At 51.6% G+C, this 19914-nt stretch overlaps 1 protein-coding gene across 2 annotated transcripts in view; it reads left to right on the plus strand.

The window, feature by feature from the left end:
* The window catches only part of SLCO2A1 (solute carrier organic anion transporter family member 2A1), a 78427-nt gene that overhangs the window by 17537 nt on the left and 40976 nt on the right, over positions 1-19914 (plus strand). For both annotated transcript variants that reach the window (XM_082655060.1, XM_082655061.1), the window contains exon 2: positions 18052-18189. In XM_082655060.1, the coding sequence (XP_082511186.1) occupies positions 18052-18189 (138 nt within the window). The remainder of the gene's footprint in view (positions 1-18051; positions 18190-19914) is intronic.

The following is a 19914-nucleotide window of genomic DNA, read 5'->3' on the forward strand; positions in this document are numbered from 1 at the left end:
CAGGGGGACTTACTCGAGTCTGAGGCAGTGGTTCCCAAAGTGTGGTCCCTGTACCAGCAAGCCTCAGCGTCCCGTGCGAGCTGGTTAGAAATGTGAATTCTTGTGCCCTATCCCAGATCTACTGAATCCAAAGCTGGAGGTGGGGCATGCTGCTTTAACAAACCCTCTAGGCGACTCTGATGCACCCTAAAGGTCGAGAACCTCTGCTCTAAGGCAAGGCACATATCAGAGCACTGATTCACAGGCACTGAGGTGGCTGTGATATTCTTGTCTCCAAGGTATTCGTTAAAGTGATTGATGGGAAGTAATCGTATTAAACTGAAATGGTTCCCAGGGAACGTGAGTCTCTTGTGTGGAGAGGAACTGAAGGGAGGAAGTTTGGGAAGCATTCTAGACTGGCCAGCGAAGGCCTCCCAGAGCTCCCTGTGGAGAAAGGAAGGTGGGTGGGGTGGAGCAGAGCCTTCTTGGCCTTGAGGAGCACTGCGGCCACACGCTGACGTTCAGAGAATGTCCAGGGAGCTCAGGGCACACAGGCGTGCTCTGCTACGCTGAGTTCCATTTTGCTCTCTTTTTTCCCTCAGGTAGTTTGGAAATGGCAGATGTTCTCGGAGGCCGAGGTCAGGGGCATTGTAACTAATGCTATTTATAGCTTAAAGCTTACCATAGGTAAACAGGGAATTTGAGGAATTGGTTTGCTTTCCCCTTGCTCCCACTCCTGCCCTCATTTCCTGTGTTTAGACTGGCCATTTCATGGCACAGAGAAGACCTTCACAGCCTAAACGACCCGTCCCAGCAACAGTAGAGACCCCTGTGGCCCACTCCCCTGCTCGCTCCCTGGGGCCCTAGGCAGCGGGGGTGGGAGGGAGCAACGGAGGGTGTGGGTACCAGGAAAGGATGTTCAGTTGCTTTCATCTAAACGTGGCTTTGTGATGGGAAAGAGGCTAGCATGCCTCACTTGGCCCCCTGCCTTGACCTTTCCGTGTTAACAGCTTCCTTTCCTCTCTCAGGCCAAACCTGGGACCTGAGGAAACTTTTCCAAGAAAGGCTTAGGGCATTTTCTGCGGTGCTGACTGAAATCCTCTCCTGTCAGCCGAGGGCTGGATCCCACTCAGTTTCTTCTACCTTCCCCTCTCCAGGCCCTGCAACTGTTTTTCCCTCTTCCCTGCTCCTTGCAGATCTGAAGAGTGGAGTGGGAAGGAAGGCAGACACGGCAGAGGGCAAGGGGAACACCTTGGGAGGCACGTAGGAAAGTCCAGGAGGTGAGGCCATGGAAGGAGCAGCCCTCAGCCCAGAAAAGTCCAGAAATAAGTTGAAGTGATGGAGAGAGTAGAGCTGGAATAGAGGCTCCTTGGGACAAAGATGTCCCAGGCCACTGTGCTGGCCGGGGGTGACTACAGAAGACCAAGTAGATGCCTTGACCACCCTCATCCTGATGCAGCCTTCGGTGACAAAGCTGCCCACCCCTGGAGAAGGGGACCAGATGGGCAGACTTCTACCCATTTAAAGACTAGACAAAAGACTGGACTTGGACCAAATCATATTAGAAATCAAATAGCCTCTGTCAGGGGCCAGATCCTTTATCTTTCAAGTCAGAATTCACATGTCCCAGAGAGCCTCATCAAAAGCCCCTTTGTCCTCCTGATTCTTCTGCAAATTTAGCAAGTGAAGTTCTGTTAGGAGATATCCTTGGGGCTCCTTGCAGGCAACCTGTCCATCTTACAGACAGTGACTTGCAGCTGTGTGAAGTCTAACAAGGCATGAGGCTCTGACCTCTGGGAGAAGGAACAAAAGGTAACAGAGATAATAGGACAAGACATCTTCCCACAGCTGTGGTCTTGCTCAAAGAGTGCCAACATAAAGCCCTAGGGGGATTTATTTCAAGACCCCAAATAGTAGCTACTGAGTCACCATTTTAATGTAGTGATTAGTCCTTGGATTCCGTTTGGTCCTGAGGGGATCTCCTCCTTTCTTCTTGGGGTGTGGGGTTAAAGAGCTGTCAGAAGTGAGGGCATCTTTCCCTAGAGGTACCTGCCGGCTAGCCTGAAACCAGGGATGGCTCCCTGGATGTCCACTTGGGTCTTCCCCTGCCCCACAGCCCACCTCTGCCTCCACCATTCACCTGCTCTGCATTGTCTTTTGAGCTCCTTGCTTCCCTTCCCTTGGTCTTCAGATGCCCACTCACCATCCCCCACTTCTCCTTAGTCATCAGGTCATGACCTTCTCCCCTGCTGGTGTCCCTGCTGAATGCCACCCCCTGACTAGAGGCTTCTTGGACCTTGTCCCAAGATCTTTTATTGGCCTCCCTGCCTCTACTCTGCTACAGATTAACCTTTCTAAAAATGTTTGACATGCATTATCCCTGCTCAGAAGTCGTCGGTGATAGCCAGAGAGAGAGAAAAGTCTGTGGCTCCTCTCAGGTACCAGTCCTCTTACTTGACTTGGTTTTCTCCTCTCACTTAGCCAGAACTTCCTCAGACGAACCAGATCATTTCCTGACCCCTAATCACACTTGTGTTTTTCTACTCTTCATTTTGCCTCCTGGGCCTGGGATGGCCCCTTTTTTCCATTCCACTTTCTGATGTTCTCCTCATCCTCAAAGACCTAAGTCCAGCCTCCCTTTCTCCAGGAGCCTCTCCCTCACCCTCGTGTGTCCTGAGCCCCTTTGGCATCTGCCATATTGCCTTGAGAGTAGTTGCCACTACTATGTACACATACCTCATCTTATTAACACACTGCCCCAGAGGAGTCTAGCCCTGCTTGGTCTCCCCTGGAATATGCTTGGCCCATAATGATATTCAATAAATATTTGCTTATCACATTACTTCAAATGTTCCTTCTGGGCAAAATTAGCAATAATGTACCCCCCGCCACACACGCGCGTGCGCACACACACACACACACACACACACAGAGCCCCCAATAAGATCTGTTAAAGCTGGCCGACCACAGGAACTGTAAACTGTGCTTGCACCTTTGCCAGAGGGAGGTTCCATTTCAGTCTTCATAGGGAGACACAGCCTCCAGTGAAGGATGTCTTGACTTGTGCGTGTTTTGAAGTAAATGAGGGTCTTCAGGAGCGGATGCCCGAATCACTGCTCTGGAATCACAAGTGTGATGGCGTCGGAGAGAGGGGTCCACAGGTCCCTGTGGGGTTATGTGTCAGCAGCGGAGTAGCCTAAATAAGGGACCAGGAAGCCTTCCTAGGGAAGCGATGTTCAAACAGTGCTTGACAGGGGAGTCAGGCCAGCAAGGAGGCAAGGGAAGGGGCAGGAGAATGTTCTAGGCATAGGGCAGCATGCACAAGGAGTTGTAACCTGGATGAAGAGGGCTGAGTTCAAGTTCAGTGTGGCGGGGCTGCACAGCCCTGCAAGGCGAGGAGGCCTCTTTCAGGTACACATGTTGCAGGCTCAGGTTTAGAGCAAGTGTGGAAAAGCCAATCAATCTGGAGTTCTGTCTTTCACAAGGCCTAAAAAAAATGGTGGGTAGACATTCTCTGGCCTGTGGAGAAATGCCTGCAGACTGCCTCTGCTACCTGGGAGAATGTGCTATCAGCCGAGAAGGCAGAGCACCACCCTACAGGACAGCTTCGAAGGGAAGGAAGGAAGCAGTCTCAGCTTGTGGAGAGAAGGAAGGCCCTTCCACTCCACACGGGCTTCCTGTAACGACTTGGCTCCCACAGAGGAGAGGTCTGTGTTGGGGGAAAATCCTCATGGAACGTGAGCGATCAGGCCCCCCCAGGTGTGGACAGAACACAGAAGAGCCTGGGAATGAGAGGGGGGCACCCAGGGCAGGGAAGTGGAGCCCAGAGGCAATCAAATCAAGGGTGGGGGAGAGTGAGGCAGGAGATGGGTGACCAGCGCAGGAGGCCTCGGCTGTCTTGGTGTTTGTCCACAGAGAACAATGATGAGTAATCGCGGACTTAAGAAAATAACTGGGTGAATTTGGAGGGACTTGAAAAATTTAAAAATAAGGCAACCTGCTTCCTCAGTCAGCTGGAGAGCAGGTGAGCGCAGACTCTCTCCGAAGCTGGAGGAGGAAGGGTGGTGGGCCCGGGAGAGGTGAACCAGGTTTCTAGTAGGGTCAGCTGGGGACATCTGGGCCAGAGCAACAGGATTTGTTCACTGAACTGAGGGAAGAGGACCAAGGGAGTTGCAGGTGTGCCTCTAAGTGACTGCCAGAAATCCTTGGCTTTTAGCCACATCACTCCATTCTGTGCCTCCAGTGTCTTGTGTCTCTGTACCCAAATTTGGTCTTCTTATAAGGACACCCGTCTTTGGATTAAGGCCCAGCCTAATCCAGTATGACCTCACCGTAACTTGATTATATCTGCAAAGGCCCTATTTCCAAATAATGTCATATTCACAGGTACCAGGGGTTAGGCCTTTGACATCTTTTGGAGGACCCAGTTCAGCCCATAATACCCAACAAAGAGGCTAGGGACAGCACAGGTGATAGGGAATGTCCTTAGCAGAGGCAGAGGGAGTAGGGTGGAGAGAGAGGTGAGATCAGTCGTGAGGATCATAACGAGGATGCGGGGGGACCAGCTGGGGGGTTGGAGGGGAGAGGGGCTTGTGGGGAGGTGAAGTGGAGGCCCACAGGGCATGGTGGCGACAGATATCCTGGTTTCCTTGCCAGAGTCACCTGCAGGAGGTGCAGCCATTTGGGTCAACATCCTTGGTATTTTGACTGTCAGCGGTCAGTGGGGAGCCGGGACCACCAGGTTCCACGCCCCTCCAGGGACCTCCAGGAGGGCAGGTGGTGGGATCTGGATTTGTGCTCAGCACTTAGGGAGAACACGTCATCCTCTTGAGGCATCTGATGGGATAGAGAAGTTTGAATGTTGGACAAAGCCTTTTCCTCCTGCCACCCTTCCACCTGCCGCCAGAAAAGCAGAGGGAGGGCATGCCCACGTTGTGTGGCGATTGTCCTGTGTAGGAACCATCGGCTGGGAACATCTTATCCTGGCTGCCGGGGGCCTCTCCTCTTGGGACGGAGTTTTCAGGGAGCTGCCGTGGCTTTTGGAGTGATGGGGGCGGTCTTGGAAGGAAGCAGGCACCTGTGAGAACAGCCGTGGTTATGAATGTTGGGTATCCGGCAGGCAGAGGAATGCCGGGGTGATCAGGCTGGGGTGTGGGAATGCTTCCGTGCAGGAGAGCGTCGCTGCCAGTGACAGCCTATTGCAGGGGAGTCCCCGCCTTTGTGAGTTCAGACGGTGGCGGCGGCGGCGGCGGCGGCGGGGGGACACGCCTTCTGCGTCCGTGCGGCTCCGGAATGCCACAGCCTCAGGAGGCGCTCTGACACCAGAGCAGCCAGTGAGAGGGCCAGTGGGACGACGAGCCGACCCAGCGTCGTGGCGTCCACGCACGCCTGTGCCTTGGCCTCTCTTTGTGGGCGATGGGCCCACCCTCGTCTCAGGCGTCTGCTGTCTTTGACTCTGTTACAGGTTCTCGAAACTGGGTTCTCAGACCTCCACAGTGGCTTTGAAGGGGCTGGGCGTGCTGTGGTCCATCAGGAGCTCGGCAGCCTCTGAGCGGGTGGGCACAGGCTGCCGGGCAGCGCTTCCCCGGGCGAGGGCTCCTTTCTTGTCCCAGCGGGGCACCCACTGTTCCCGATGGAACCTCAGACTCCCCGCTGGGCAGCCTTGGGGGGACACCCAGACACGCCCTCCCTCACTGCTCAGTATGTCTCCAGTCTCTTTTCTCCTAAAAAATCGGGCAGGGCCAAGAGGTGAACACAAGTCCAGGAGTTCATTTCTCCAAGTGGAGATGTTTGGGAGCTCTGATGCACAGCTGGCTCTGGGTGTCACCCTGATGACAGTGAAAGAATTTACAAGGGTTTGCTAAGAAATTGACTTACCTCCTTGGGAGATAAATGGGCATAGTAGAAGGGGGAAAAAAAGAAAACCTATTTCTTCAAGGAATTCATGATCCACATTGATAATTTTACATCCACTTACTTACGGCTTACAGGTGTCTATGTAACGGGTGGTGTCATTCCCTGAAATTCATTCTTTCCCGTTGATTTGTTCATCGTCATATTTGCTGAGTGGACTGCCTCTTCCTCATAAAGTAGCAGCAGTGCTTCTGTGGTCATTTTCTTCCTCCGCCCCGCTGGCTGGCAACAGCTATGCTCTGGGTGCCAGGATTGCCACAGGGCACCAAACACTTAAGGTGGTTGTAACTGTAATCTGGGCTCAGGGCCATGAAGTAACAATGGAGAATGTGTAACAGGAGGGTCATTCTTTGCCATCATATAGATAGGTGAGTAGAAGCTAAGCAAGGGAGGGGGTGGGAATGAAGAGCCCCTCCCTCCATAGAGAGAATGGGCCCCACCACCAAAGGCTCTGAGGCAACACATCGTCTCACATGGGCCATGAGTTTTCCAAACAGCTTACAAATTTCAACTGCCTGTTACCCCAGACCGAATGTAGGTAGCTTAGTACCCGAGGAGAGGCCATGGTGGTGGGAAGCTCAGCGAGGCCGGAGGTGGATGGGAGCTAGAACAGGGAGGGCCCTGTAGGCTGGGGTGCTCTGCTTGATTTTGATCTGAGCTGGTGGGAATCCATTGGAGGGTTTTTTCACAGTGTCGTGACAGGCTCTGGTCTCCATCTTCAGAAGGTCACGCTGACACACTATATGATCGTATTTCTGTAAAATACAAAACTGGCAAACTAACCTGTGCTGCTAGAGGCCAGGAGAGTCACTCCCCTGGGGGGGTGGGGGGTGACCGAGAGGGCACTGGAGGACGTCTGGGAAGCCGGAAATGTTCTGTTTCTCTGTCTGAGTGCTGGTCCCTCACGTGTCCTCGGCATGTGACATTTTTATCAAGCTGTACCCTTGTGACTTCTGCCTTTTTTTGGTGAATGTTATACTTAAATAAAGTTTCTTAAAAGATCACTCTGGCTGCTGGTTAAAGAATAGATTGGGAGGAGGAAGGAGTGGGCTTGGGGAAAGGGTAGGAACTTGTGGTAGTGGCCAGGTGGTGTCTGGACGGGAGGTGGCAGTGGAGGTGGAGTTGCAGCGTGGGCTGGAGCCTTGGTTTGGAGGTCGAAGCAGCAGGGCGAAGACTGGAACCCAGAGGAGGCAGCGCCGGGTAACGATAGTCGATAGTCGTTTGGGGCGTGAATTTCAGATACTGATCATTGGGAGTAAAGTTGAACTGCGTGGGAAGCAGGGGGTTGAGGTGGGAGGTCCACAGCCTGGCTGTGGACTGGAGGCTCCAGCACACTGCCAAGGATGACCTCTGGCGTGGACGAGTAGGACCCCCAGGGTGAGTGTGTGCAAAGAGATGGGCAAGGGGGCTGAGGACAGAAGCTCGGGTGGGGTGGCAGGAAAGAGCTCCCACAAGAATTTCTAAGGAGAAACAGAGAGACTGCAAGAGCTCGGGGGTGGCAATGACATCACAGATGGTGAGGGGAAACAGGAGTGTCAGATGCTGCAGGACTTGGGTAAAGCCGTTGTTGGAGAGCCCACTGGATTTGGCAGTTAGGTAACCAGCAATCTTGGTGAAAACAATGTCAGCGATGCCTTCTTTTGCCCAGACTCTCATGCGCTTGGGCTGCTGGGTGGAGCAGAACGAGGGCGTGACATGGCTTCAGTCGGTTGCTACAATTTACCAACTGTGTGACATGAGAACTTTGTAAGCTTCCCTGAACCTCAGTTTCCTCAGCCATAAACCAACAGAATCATATTTGCCTCTCAGGGTGGTATGAGGATTCACTTTATGCAGGAGATATTTATTGAACATTTGTTATGTGCCAGATAGGCAGCCAGATGCAGAGGATACAGGGTGACCAACAAACAGGAAGACAGAACAAAGAAGATGAGTGAGGAAAATAGCCCCTCAGTGCTTCCCTGTGGCCATGAGCCAGGCTTCTGGGGCAGTGGGGTCCCTCCTTCCTGGCCGGCTTCCCAGGGATCAGCTCCCAGGGTCCTGGGCTCTTCTGATACCACGTCCCCACACCCCGCCTTCTCTCTCTCTGAAAAAACTAAATTCCCCTTCCTTGAGGGCAGGAAGGGAAGAGCTTAATCTGCAAACCCTTCAGGGAGGTGAGGAAAAATATTAACATCCCATCCTGTTACACAAAGAATAGGAAGAATATAAAATAGGTGAAGTTTCTATATTAATACAGTTTGAATGTTCTTTTCCTGCCGTAAATGGATTCAAAGCAGTTTCCCTAATGGCTCCTTACTTCACCTAACAAACTGCTCTTGTGCCAACTTCCAGAGAAGACACATGGCACTTGTTTTCTGTGAGGGAAAGCTTTTCCGACTTAAAAAAAAAAAGAAATTTGGAAATTTCTGAAGAAGAATTTGGACACATATTTACATAAATGTCAATGATAATTTTGTTTCAAAGTTTCTATATTTCTGGGAAACTTTGAGCACCATGCTTCTAGCTAATCTGATAAATTCATCTAGTCTCATGCGCTTATGTTTCATCTCTTCCAGAATTTTTTTTTCATCTATGATTTCTAAAGCCCACACTGCAGGTCCCGGTCACCTCAGGCGGTCTCTCGCCCTTTGCTCTTTCATCTTCCCTTGCAAATGCCACCAGGTCAACGCAGCCATCTGCCTTCTTCATCCCTGGGGCTGAGCTTCAGACACGCACCACCGGGAAAAGCAGAGCAAAACAACCACAGCCAAAAGCGTGTGAGAATTTACTGGTATTAGGAGCTAGGAAGCTCGTCTGCCTTGCTTTTCCGTGGCCCTGTCGCTTCCAGCAGGGCCGCTGCCATGGAAATCCATGTGTTTCTTTACAGATAGTGCCCATCTTTGTACTTCCAAGGGCCCTTAGGACTCGGTCTTATCAAAGGCCTTTCCTAGCTCACAATAACAACAAAAACCACAGAATTATGCGGATTGGGACTTCCATTGTCCAGTTAAATTTTCTCTTACCTAGAGGCCTTCAGGTGAGATTTTTTTCTAAGCTGAGTGGACTAAACTAAAAAATGGCCGAAAGATCCTGGTCTAACCCAATTCCTTGGCCACCTGGCTCCTAGAGGTACTTGGCCAGCCCCACCCCGCCCCCCAGGAGTATGAACGGTGGATTAGGCCACTTCAGCACCGTGGTCCTCTGGGCCTGTTGTGGTTTCTGGTGGCCTCCTGGCCTCCACTGAGGCTCCAGTCCTCCCTGGAGCAGCTCCCACAGACCTCAGAGGAGAACCTGCCGGACAGGAAGGTCACGGTGTGGACAGTAGAGGCTGGCTCGGGGGCCCTGGAAAGGACAATTACACTGAGCAGAGGTACTGTCGGGGCCCTGGCTCAGCTGGCCTCCCTTCCCAGGCAGGATCCCAGTCCCAGCTCTTCAGCCTGGCCACTGCCCTCTTAGGGAACAAGGAAGCTGTGAGGAAAATCTGTGTTTTTCTTTGATTGTTCTGATTTTTATACTTCCAAGGGTCCCCAGGACTGTGTCTTATCAAAACCTTTTTCTAGTTCATAATAACACGAATGATACTAAAGATGCCTTCTATTCCTGCTACTGTGACTACCACCACCTTGGACCCTAGGCTAGCTATTTTGAATATCTGAACTTTATGTTTTTTCCAGCATTCTTGCTACACAGGAACATACTTGATTTTCTGAATCACTTGGAAGAGACATTCCCTTTTGTGGCCACTGGGCCATGGTTCGGATCCAAAGTCACACCCTGCTGAAGGTACAGGAGGGGTGAGTAGGCCGAAGGCCTTTACTCCAGGACACACCTTTGCTTTGCTTCCTTTTTCTTTTGGCAGAATGGGGGAACGATCCCCTCTCTCCTCCAGCTCTGAGGGGCCTCAGAGGAGCCAACCCACAGACCCTCTTGCCCTTTCAGATGCTGCCTCTCTGAGATCTTTGGGAAACAGCCGGAGTCACCGTTTCTGAGTTTCCTTCTCTGTCCCCATTGCATTAGGGCCTCTTGAGCCCTGAGCCTCACCTTCCAGGTCTTACCCATTTGGTGAACTTCCAACCAGGACTGAGCATGGACTATGAGAATAGAGACACTAAAAACATAGAAATATTTAAGCGGAGATGGGGAGACACCCCAAGCAAGCATCACTCTCCAGCCATGTGCCTTCTGTTGGAGACATGCCAACCATTTTGGAAGATTCTAGTCAAATCATGAGGTGTCAGGATGCATGAGTGTCCTGGGGGTGGGGCAGGGAAGGTTGTGGAGAAGGGCCTGGGTACACTTTTTGGTTTGACCACTTAGTCCACTTCTTTTTTTTTCCCATTGAAAAAGTGGGGACAGAATTGTTAATTTGTGTCCTGGAGTCCTCATCAGGAGGTAGGTTGGGTTCATAATTCAAGATGGTAGGCTCATCACGTTTGTCTCCCCTCATCTCCAGCACTCTCATTAGGATAAGAGCAATGAATTCAAAAATGGTAAAGACCAACAACAGAAAAAAGAAAGGGAGAGGGATTATGAGTGGATGAAATGGTCCAATAGCTTCAGCAAGATGGAAGTGTTGATGGATGGAACAGAGTGGCGGAGGGTGGGCTCTTAAGTGCGTGGGTGGGGCCGGCAGCGGGGGAGCCTGTGGACCTGGGACTCGGCACAGCCATGGGGAACAGCGCATTCAGAGTGGGCAGACATGGCAGAAGGCAGAGATGACATGTGAAGCTGAACCCGAGGGGCTAGTACGGAGCAGCCCTTTACCCCAGGGAAAGCACAGGTAGCCTTCTCTCCATGAACCAAGGGGCCGTCAGCTGGTGCGGGTGCGCCCCCAGGGCGGAAGCCCTGCTCCTGGCTCCCAGCTTGCTTGCCACACAGTGAAGTGATTCAATAAGGATACAAATACTGATAGAACTATTAAAAGTTGGGGGGAATAGGAAGAGAGGTGGGACCTGAATAAGTGAGCTAAATGCTCCTCTATCATGGCACACAGTCAAAAGTGATAAATCAAGGAATTGCAGAGCAAGCATATTATTCTGAGATGCATGGATGTAATCAACAGAAACACTAAAAACAGAGGTGGTTGATTGTCCTTGCCCTGCAGTACTGGCGGTGGGCTCCAGCTGAGCTCAGGGCTGGCCTTATCGTTCCAAGCCCTTCCATATTACTTAATTTTTTTAAACATGTGCATATGATACATTGATTCAAAATAAAAGAAAAAAATGAAAAAGTGAAAATAAATGTAAGTGGATTTATGATTGTAGGAGGGATTTCAGCTGACCGTGAAAAAGAGCTTCTGAAAGCCAGTGTGGCTCAAACCCAGCTGGGTTATCACCATGGCTGGGCAGCTCTGGTGCTGCCCCAGAGACATGGGAGCCTCCAGCTGTTCCTGCCTCTGGACTGCAGTCCGCTCCAGCCCAGAGACGAGGAACCGCACGGGCCCTGGGGCCAGATTTTGACCCGTAGAAGCTGGAGGAGCTAAAGCAAGCGGCACTTCGGAGTCTCCTCGCTCACTCAGGAGAGCTGCAAGCAGCCCTCAGCGCTCCTCTGAGCCCTCCCTGCACTGCTGGGCAGGGTGAGATTAAGGTTTCCCTGAGCTCTTTTTCATCTCTCTCTCCTTCCCTCCCCTTTCTTCCTTCCTTCCTTCCTTCTCTCCCTTCCTCCCTCCCCTCCTTCCTTCCTTCCGAAGAATAGTTCCATTTAGACTGCTGACATCTGCCATTTATGGATCAGAGCATTGTTCCAAACTGGGAGGTCACAGCCGATGTCCCAGTCCAGCCCCATCTCCTGCTCCTTAATGGCTTTCTTCCCACTCCTGGGCTCCCTAAGTGTATTAAACTCAGAGACATCACACCCTAGTGGACCTAAGGCATCAGCTGAATTTTCTAGAGTTTTGCCTTTATCAGGATGCGTGTGGATGAAATCAGAGTTGGTTAACAACAGAGTCAGTGGTTAAACAGGTAATAACCCTGTGGGGTCCACACTGCAGAACTTCTCCCAGTGTCCCTGTAACTCTAATTAGCTGCCTCAGATCATAGTTCTTATGTCTAGTTTGGAAAAGAGGGTCATGAACGTGTAGAGCAGAGGAAACTATGGCTAGGCTGGACTTTGATCCTTTCTGATTCATCCTGTGCTGTGAGGGTTTCACCCCTTGTCCTAATGGTTTACCCTTATGGTCTGATTACTTACTTATTTACTTACTTAGAGCTCTGAAGTTTGGCTGGGGCCTGGGGCCCCACTCAACCTTCACTTGGCATCTCAGCATCTTTTCAACCTTTCTTAGCTCTCTGGCAAAGGTGGTAAAAAGAGTCCTCATTGTTAAAGAAAGATCTTCATGACCATTCCAATCTCCCTGCTTCCTTCCTCGTCGAACTTCCTCTTCATGTTTGTTAAGATTGGAAAAAGAATAGAGCTGTGAACATGAACAGTTAGAAGTTTTAGAACTTCCTGCCCACCACACCCTACAAGAATGTTGTTCCCCCTGCATTAACTTTCCCTTTGAGCTTTCTTCTATAAGATGTGCCTAAAGACATGTATAGTTTTAACACACACACACACACACACACAAACCTAGATGTTTACATTAGCACACACACACATAGATATTTACATGGGTTTTGATGGTTTCAAAGTGAACCCCTTAAATAAACAGATCTACTCCAATGAAATTGCCCATGCTCACAGTATTTTTTAAAAACTGTTTGTGGAATTCCCTGCAAAGGCTCAGAACATTATTTTGAATACCTTCCTGGTTGCAGATCTTTTTTAAAAGATCCTTAAATCAACTTTATTAAGGTATGGTTTACATATAATAAAGTGCACAGATTTTAAATAATTGATGAGTTTTGACAAACGCATACACCTGTGTAAATACCACCACAATCAAAATATAAAATATTTCTACCACCCCAGAAAGTCTCTTCATACATAAATGCAAATCTTTAACTTTTTAATTTGAGTTTAGAAATATCCAAAGATGATTTCAAGCCGAGCCAAGTGAGTAGGTGGGGCAGCTGAGCTGACAAATGATGTTTTGTACCTTGTAAACTTTGTGGCTTGTAGACTGATTAAAAGCAATGCTGAAGGGGAAATTTATGATTGAGGACAGATCATTGGAACAAATCTGCAGCTTCCCAAATGAGTACTCTGATGGATGTATATTCTGGAAGAGGGTTCATCAGTTAGACTATTTAAAGACATATTCATTCACTTGACAGTGAATGAGCCCCATTTAAGGACCAGGCATTGTTCCAGACAACAGGTATGTAGCATCTTAAAAACACATCATTTTTCCTCTGTGAAGTCTGCATTCTGGTGGGGGTAGATGTCCATAAGTGAGAAGTCAAATGCATGATGTAATTTTAGGAAGCAATAAGTGCTATGAAAAAGGAAAAAAGTAGAGTGAGGAGACAGAAAATGCTGGTGTGCTATTTTTAAAAAGATAATACAGCCCATGTAATATATCTTTATTTTCTTTTCCTTTTGTGAAGAAATCTCAAGACCCAGATTCTACCATAAGCTTCTTTCAAAAGGGACATGGAATCTTTCCCTAAGCTGTATTCTGCAGAATGCTAGAATCTGTTTTATATATATGCAGGGGGTTACATGGCTAAAGAAGCTATGGAGAAAGTTGGGTAAAACAAAGCTAAGATGGTCTTTACCCAAGGTTTTCTTAGAGCCTTTAATATGCTAATGTGAATTGTAAATATTTGCAAGGGAGGATTATAGCATGCAAAGTTTTCCAAACTTTTTTCTCCTGGGAATCCTTTCAACTTGGAGCATCTCAAGCAAGTGGTGATCTGCCTAAGACATTGTGGGAAATTCTATCCTAGAGTTTTCATGCCACAGGAGACGTGAAAGCAACAGAAAGGTTCAATTATTTGGGCAAGAGGAGGGAGTGGAGGAAGCCTGGGCTCATTACATATCCCCCCAGAATGTGGAGCACTCTCTGTGGGCCAGGCAGGGGGCCAGGCCTTTAAACACAGACTCTCTCGTGCAAGCCTCACAAGGCAGCGGGAACAGGTACTACCACAGCTTCCACTCACTAGCGCGGAAACTGCTGTCAGAGGGTCAAATACGTGGCCGAAGGTCTTGCCGTTCCTTACAGTCAGGATGTGAACTTCGGCTTGTTTGACTCCCAAACCCAAACTATCAAATTCCACAACACTATGTTGTCTAAATGGTGGTGGCAGGAGGTGGGTTGCAACCCAATGAGCGCACCTTTCCTTCTCCCACCAATCCGTCTGCTTATGCTCATAAGCCCCATGTTCTCGCGAGGGGTGGAGTTCTGCGTCCACGCATGGTGTCCTGCCTGGTGTCGAGTGTTTGCTGCTCCATATCATGCTGGCCATGGAGTGGGTACTTGGTAAGTTTCAGCAGCCTGGGTCCTGTCCACACAAGCTCAGTAGATGGGACCAGATGGCTGTGATTCTGAGCGGCTCAGGCCAGAAAGCTCTGCTGGAACCACCCATCCACTTCTTTCTCTTTACCTGGCATCTTCTGCTGGGGCACCCATAAGGCACCCCGACCTGACAGGACTGCAGTGGCTGAAAGCTGTCCGTGTGGTTGGCTCTTTGGTGTGTGTGTGGGGGTATGGAATGAGGAGGCACCCGCTGGCTCTAGGTGGAGTCTTCCACCTCATATCTGAAGGGATTTTTGTATTTACTGGAAAAAGCAAAGGCTTATCTTTCAGGAAAAGATCTGAGACAGATTTTCCCCCCACTATCTTCACCTTCCTCTCCTGAGACTGCTAGGGAACTGAGGAGAGATTAGTCACTCCTGTTAATTCATTACTAATTTGGTTAGAGGGAGACAGTCTTTTCTGAGCTTTATGCTCAGAACCTCGGGTGTTCCAAACCTGAACTCACTGACCACCCTCTCCATCTACACTCCTCCTCGTGGGCCCCCGTCACACACAGCCTTGCCCCGTTCCTGGCCCTCAGGCTGGAAACACTGCCCCTTTTCTTCCACCTGGGATCAGTGACAGCCTTGTCAACTCAACCTCTGCAGGAGCCTCTGATCGGCCCCTGCCCACCTCCCCACTGCCCTGGACATTGGTTCAGCCCTCACTGTCTCTCCCCCAGGCTGTTATGACAGCCCTCATCCTCTGCTGGATGTCGCCCTAAATGCCAGCCATGTGCCAAGGCATCAAAATACCTCTTCGCAGAAGTCAGCATCAGGTGCCGGGATTTTCGGAAGCTATCTTGAACTTGACACATACCGGAGCCCTGTGCTGGGCAAGGGGGCCAGCGAAGGGTTATCCAGACAAAGGCGGGGAAGATGATTTTGTGCAGATTGTGAGCAAAGATGCAGACAATGAGTGTGTGCTGTGGGGTGGTGTGACCTTGATGCAGTTTGAAGGACAAGGTGTTCTAGCTCTAGTGCTGCATAACAAAGCAGCCCTAAACTTAGCGCTTAAATCAATGGCAACATTTAGTTTGCTCACGGATCTGCCATCCATAGAAGCTCACTCTTGCTCCACTTGGCATTGGAGGCTGGAATCCTCTGAAGGCTCTCAGTCACATGTCTGGCCGCTGATGCTGGCTGCAGGCTGAAACTTTAACTGGAATTGTTGGCTGGAACACCACCATGTGGACCCCCCGTGAGTAGGGAAGACGGAGCTTCCTTATAGTGTGATGTCTGGGGTGTAAGGGTCCCAAGAGAGAAAGGGCTGGGGGTTCACTATCAACTTTCAGGACTTGGCTCCAGGGGTCACAGAGCATCACTTCTTCTTCCTTCTCTTCCTTAGAAGCAAATACCTAAAATTGGCCCATATTGAACGGGAGGGAGTACAGAGCCCACTTCTTGATGAACGAATGTCATTGTCCCACCGTTAGAGGTGTATGTGGGACAGGAGATATTGGTGTAGCCATCTTTGTGAAACTTGATCTGCCACGGCAGGATGTGGAGCCAAAGAGGCAGGCAGGGTCTAGGACCTGTAGCATCTTGGATACCAACCATGAGCATTGGTTTATATCTTGTAGGAAGTGGGGAGCCAGTGAGAGGTATTAATTTGGGAGTAACCTGCTCTCATTGGTGTTTGATAAAGCTTTCTGGAGTGGTGGGATGGAAGGTTTGAGGGGATGGCAGGAGATCTGTGAGAGGAATCTGAAGGAATCTAGGGGAGAGGGGAGAGGGCCTGAGGCAAGGCATAATCTGGAGATGAAGGGCCAGTCAAATACAAGAGATGCCAAGGTGAAATCACAGGGCTCAGCAGTGGCACCGAATGCCAGGGAGTGACGAACAGGCATCCAGGAGGATTCCCGGTTTCTGGCTTAGGGAACTGAGTGAAGGTGGTGGGGAATGAATGAAAAACTAGAGAGGTTTGTGGGGGAGGACCCTGGGCCCTATTTGGGAAGCGATTAGCCTGAGGGGTCTGAGAATGTCCACGTGGACACGTCCAGCACACAATGAGGTGGACTTGAGTGTAAAAGCTCTGGGGGACGTTCTGGAGGAGGGTCTGAGATGTGGGCACCACAAATGGGGTTTCCAATGAGTGTGTGCAGAAAGGGTGCCGTGCGCAGAGAAGGGGACTACAGACAGAGTCTGGGGGGGCATCAGCCTTTAGGGGACGGTCAGAAGAAGAGGATCTGGCAAGGCATCCAAGACCAAATGGCCTCTGTCCTGCATGTGGCAGGCACTGTGGGCTTAGTGCCAGGCACTTGAGATGCCTGCCGGGGACCGGTTCTGGGCCTGCCTCTCACACAGTGGAGCAGCCATGGCCAGTTCCCACCCTCGCAGGCCCTTGGTTTCCCCAACTCTGGGGCGCTAGGATTCCCCCTCTCCCTCTCTGGACTTCTGTTTCCCCATTTGTAAGAGAGACTAGATCATTTTCCAGGGTACCTTTATCACAGAATATTAAGAATTCTAGTATATGAAATGAAGCAGAGTGGAGCCTCCCTAAGGGGGCAGGGGTGGCAGGCTGCCCCTGACTCCAGGTGGACAGGTTTCCTTCTGCCACTGATGAGGAGTGAGGAGGCCCCGCGGGCTCCGGGGTCAGGGGGCTGGTGGTTCGGACAGGTGTCTGCTTTTGTGGCCTGATGACCTCCTTGGATTTGGATGCACGGGCAGGCAACTAGGGCTGCACGCTGGCCTCACAAAGGCTCTGCCTTGACAGGTAGGAGAGGGGAGGTCAGCTCTGATCCCACAGCCTGGAGCCGGGCCCCTGCGGAGGGGCTGGCTTGGCTTTACAAGGAAACGGAAATGAAGGTGGAGCCCCAGTTGCTCTCCTGAGATGCCAGCCCTTCAATTAAGGGAAGAGCTTTGGCAGACTACGAAGCATAATGGCACCCCACCCTTCCCTGGAGGAAAAGTGAATCTCCAGAAGGGGCAATTCCAGGGGGCTCAGGATGTGGGGCTCTGGGCTCTGAGCTCTGAGCCTGCTCTCAGCCCAATAGCCGAGGACCCAGGAGAGCTCGGCCTGCAGCCGACTCTAGATACCACAAGCCCTCTCCACCCTCCCCATCAACCACATTTACTTGTCACATTTACTCATACCCACAGGACAAGGCATATGGGGCAGGGTGGGATGCCTTCTCCAGGCCCTCATCATCCACTCAGGAGAGGAGCCGGCACAGTCACAAATACCCCGTATGAGAGGTGGTAACAAGCTTGGCTAGTGTTTTCATTCAAATGGGCTAGTGTGAAAGCCCATCCTGGAGCCTCACTGGGGTGTGAGAGGTGGGCCTGGGAGGATGGGTGTTGATGGAGGGAGGAGAACGGAAGGCAGGTCAAGAGGAATGGAGCAGTGTGACCCCTGGCTTGTTTGTGCCCCTGGGAGTGACATGAATGTGGCCCTCAGCCCTCACAGGACACAGGAGGGAGGGCAGAGCTGTCAGAGAACAATTCCAGGTGCTGAATGCCCTGGGCCATGGCTGATGAGTCAGGCCTTTCCCTCAGGGATGCTTCTTCAACCCTGTGGTTTTCCTGCCATTGATGATAATGTGACAAGAATGGCAGGAATGATGGGAATGGTTCACATGTGTTGACTAAGGCTGTGGGTGAAACTGGTCCGAGGATGATGACATTTCACCCTAGGACCACCTGATGGAGAAAGTGTTCCCAACTAACAGGGGAGCAGGGCCAGGCTGCTGGGCCTCTGTGCCCCCGAATGGAGGGCCAAGGTGGGTGGTCAGGGCTCACTGTCCAGAGGCCTCACCATCCAGGTCTCCTCCCCAGGTGTTCGTGCTGTGCCATGGCCTGCTGCAGCTCTGCCAGCTCCTGTATAGCGCCTACTTCAAGAGCAGCCTCACCACCATTGAGAAGCGCTTTGGCCTCTCCAGTTCTTCCTCAGGTCTCATTTCCAGCTTGAATGAGGTAAGCAGGATGCTGTAGTCCATCAGACCCCACTTGTGCACCACCCTGATCATGGCATCCAGGAAGGGCCTTGGGAGGAGCAGAAGAACGGGGTGGGGGGGGCGGGGTTGGACCCTTGGGGGATGGAGACAGCCAGCTACATTTCCCAAGGCTGCCCTGCACCAGGCGCTGAGCTGAGAGCCTCTGGAGGCACCTGACCTCCTCACAGCAGCCCTGCGAGCAGGTACTCTGCTCCTCCCTGCTGACAGCTGAGGGCACCAGGGCTCAGCAAGGGCAGCAGCTTGTGCCAGGTGTGCAGGCCTGCTGCCTCCAAACTCTGTGCCTCTAATTGAGTTCTGTGACCATCCACAAGGTTATGTGGCCTCTGCCCATCCCCGGTCCAGGGGAAGACGAGCCCCAGGCATGCAGCTAGGGAAGCAGCCCCAGGCTGGCAGCTCCTGTCTTAGGAGGGCAACAGGAGACAGAGCTGCTCAAAGGCCCTGACTGCCAGGCAAGGTCAGAGGTCTATGACCTCCCAGCCACGTGGAGTTTACACTGTCCCTCACTGATGGCACATCAAAGTTAGAGGAAGATAGGGTGGGCCAAGAGGCCAGGGTGAGAGGGCAGAGGGCAGGGTCAGCTAGGAGTCACTGGAAGCCAGGGAGAAAGGGGCAGGGAAGGCCGCAAGCCCCTGCATCGCGGCTGCAGCATCGTCGGCTCCAGGTGAGGAGATGGGCCCTGGGCCTGGCTCCTGTCTTTTCTTCCCACAGGGCCCACTGTTCTGGGATGGAGGTCTTGGCCTCCCCCTCCCAGGAGCCCAGATGCAATTAGATCTTCCCTTGACATAGCGAAATTCAGGCCAACAACGGACCCAGTAGAGTCTGGGCTCCCCAGACAGCTTCTGGAATGGGCTGTAAAGAAGGTGGGAAGTGTTCCAACGTCCCCCAACCCCCACCTTCCAGTCTCCCCATCGCACAGCCTGCTCCCTGCTGGAAACGCCCTTTTCCCCTTGACTCCTGCGCCCTCCACGGCCCACACGGCAGTGCCCCTCAGGAGCCCTCTCCGCCACGCCTGTGCTAGATCCCCCTGCCGTCCTCGGAGGAGGCTCTCTTCACAGTCACGTCTTCCAGACAGGAAGCTGGCAGCAGAAAGTCTACCCCCATCCCAGTGGCCGCACACGTGTGTAGTGCAGCCAGGATGGGAGCCCAGGTCCGTCTGACGGTCGCCACGCACTCCTTCTCCCCATGGACTGTTCCTCCACCCTGTGACGTGCACGTACTTGCACACGTACAGCCCTGAGGCCCATCAGTCATGCCTGCTGGCCTCATGGGCCTCAAACCCCCTCCTCTGAACCCCCAGGCCCACGTGGATGCCTTCACTGCTTTCTGGATGTGTGTCTGTGTCCGTGTGTTTTAATGTATGTGTATACACGTGCATACGTATGCCTCTGTCTACCTGATTGTGCATCTGTGTCTTGAGCTTCCTGGTGATGCCCAGTGACGGGGGTCTTCCCCTCCACATAGGCTGTGCTCTCTTACAGGACAGGGACCTGGCACCACTCACACAAAATGCACCCTTCTATGTGTTGGCCTGTGACTTTGATAATGCTTCTGGCACATGTTGTCTTCATTCACGAAGGACACAAGAAAAACAAATCTCTGACATTTGTGTCATCACAGTCCTATCCCGTGACCCTGGCAGACATCACTAATCAACTGCAGTCTTCTTTTCTGCTGAGTCCAGATT

This window comes from Grampus griseus, assembly GCF_964374135.1.
Source record: "Grampus griseus genome assembly, chromosome: 5".
NCBI classification, from domain to species: Eukaryota; Metazoa; Chordata; class Mammalia; order Artiodactyla; family Delphinidae; genus Grampus; species Grampus griseus.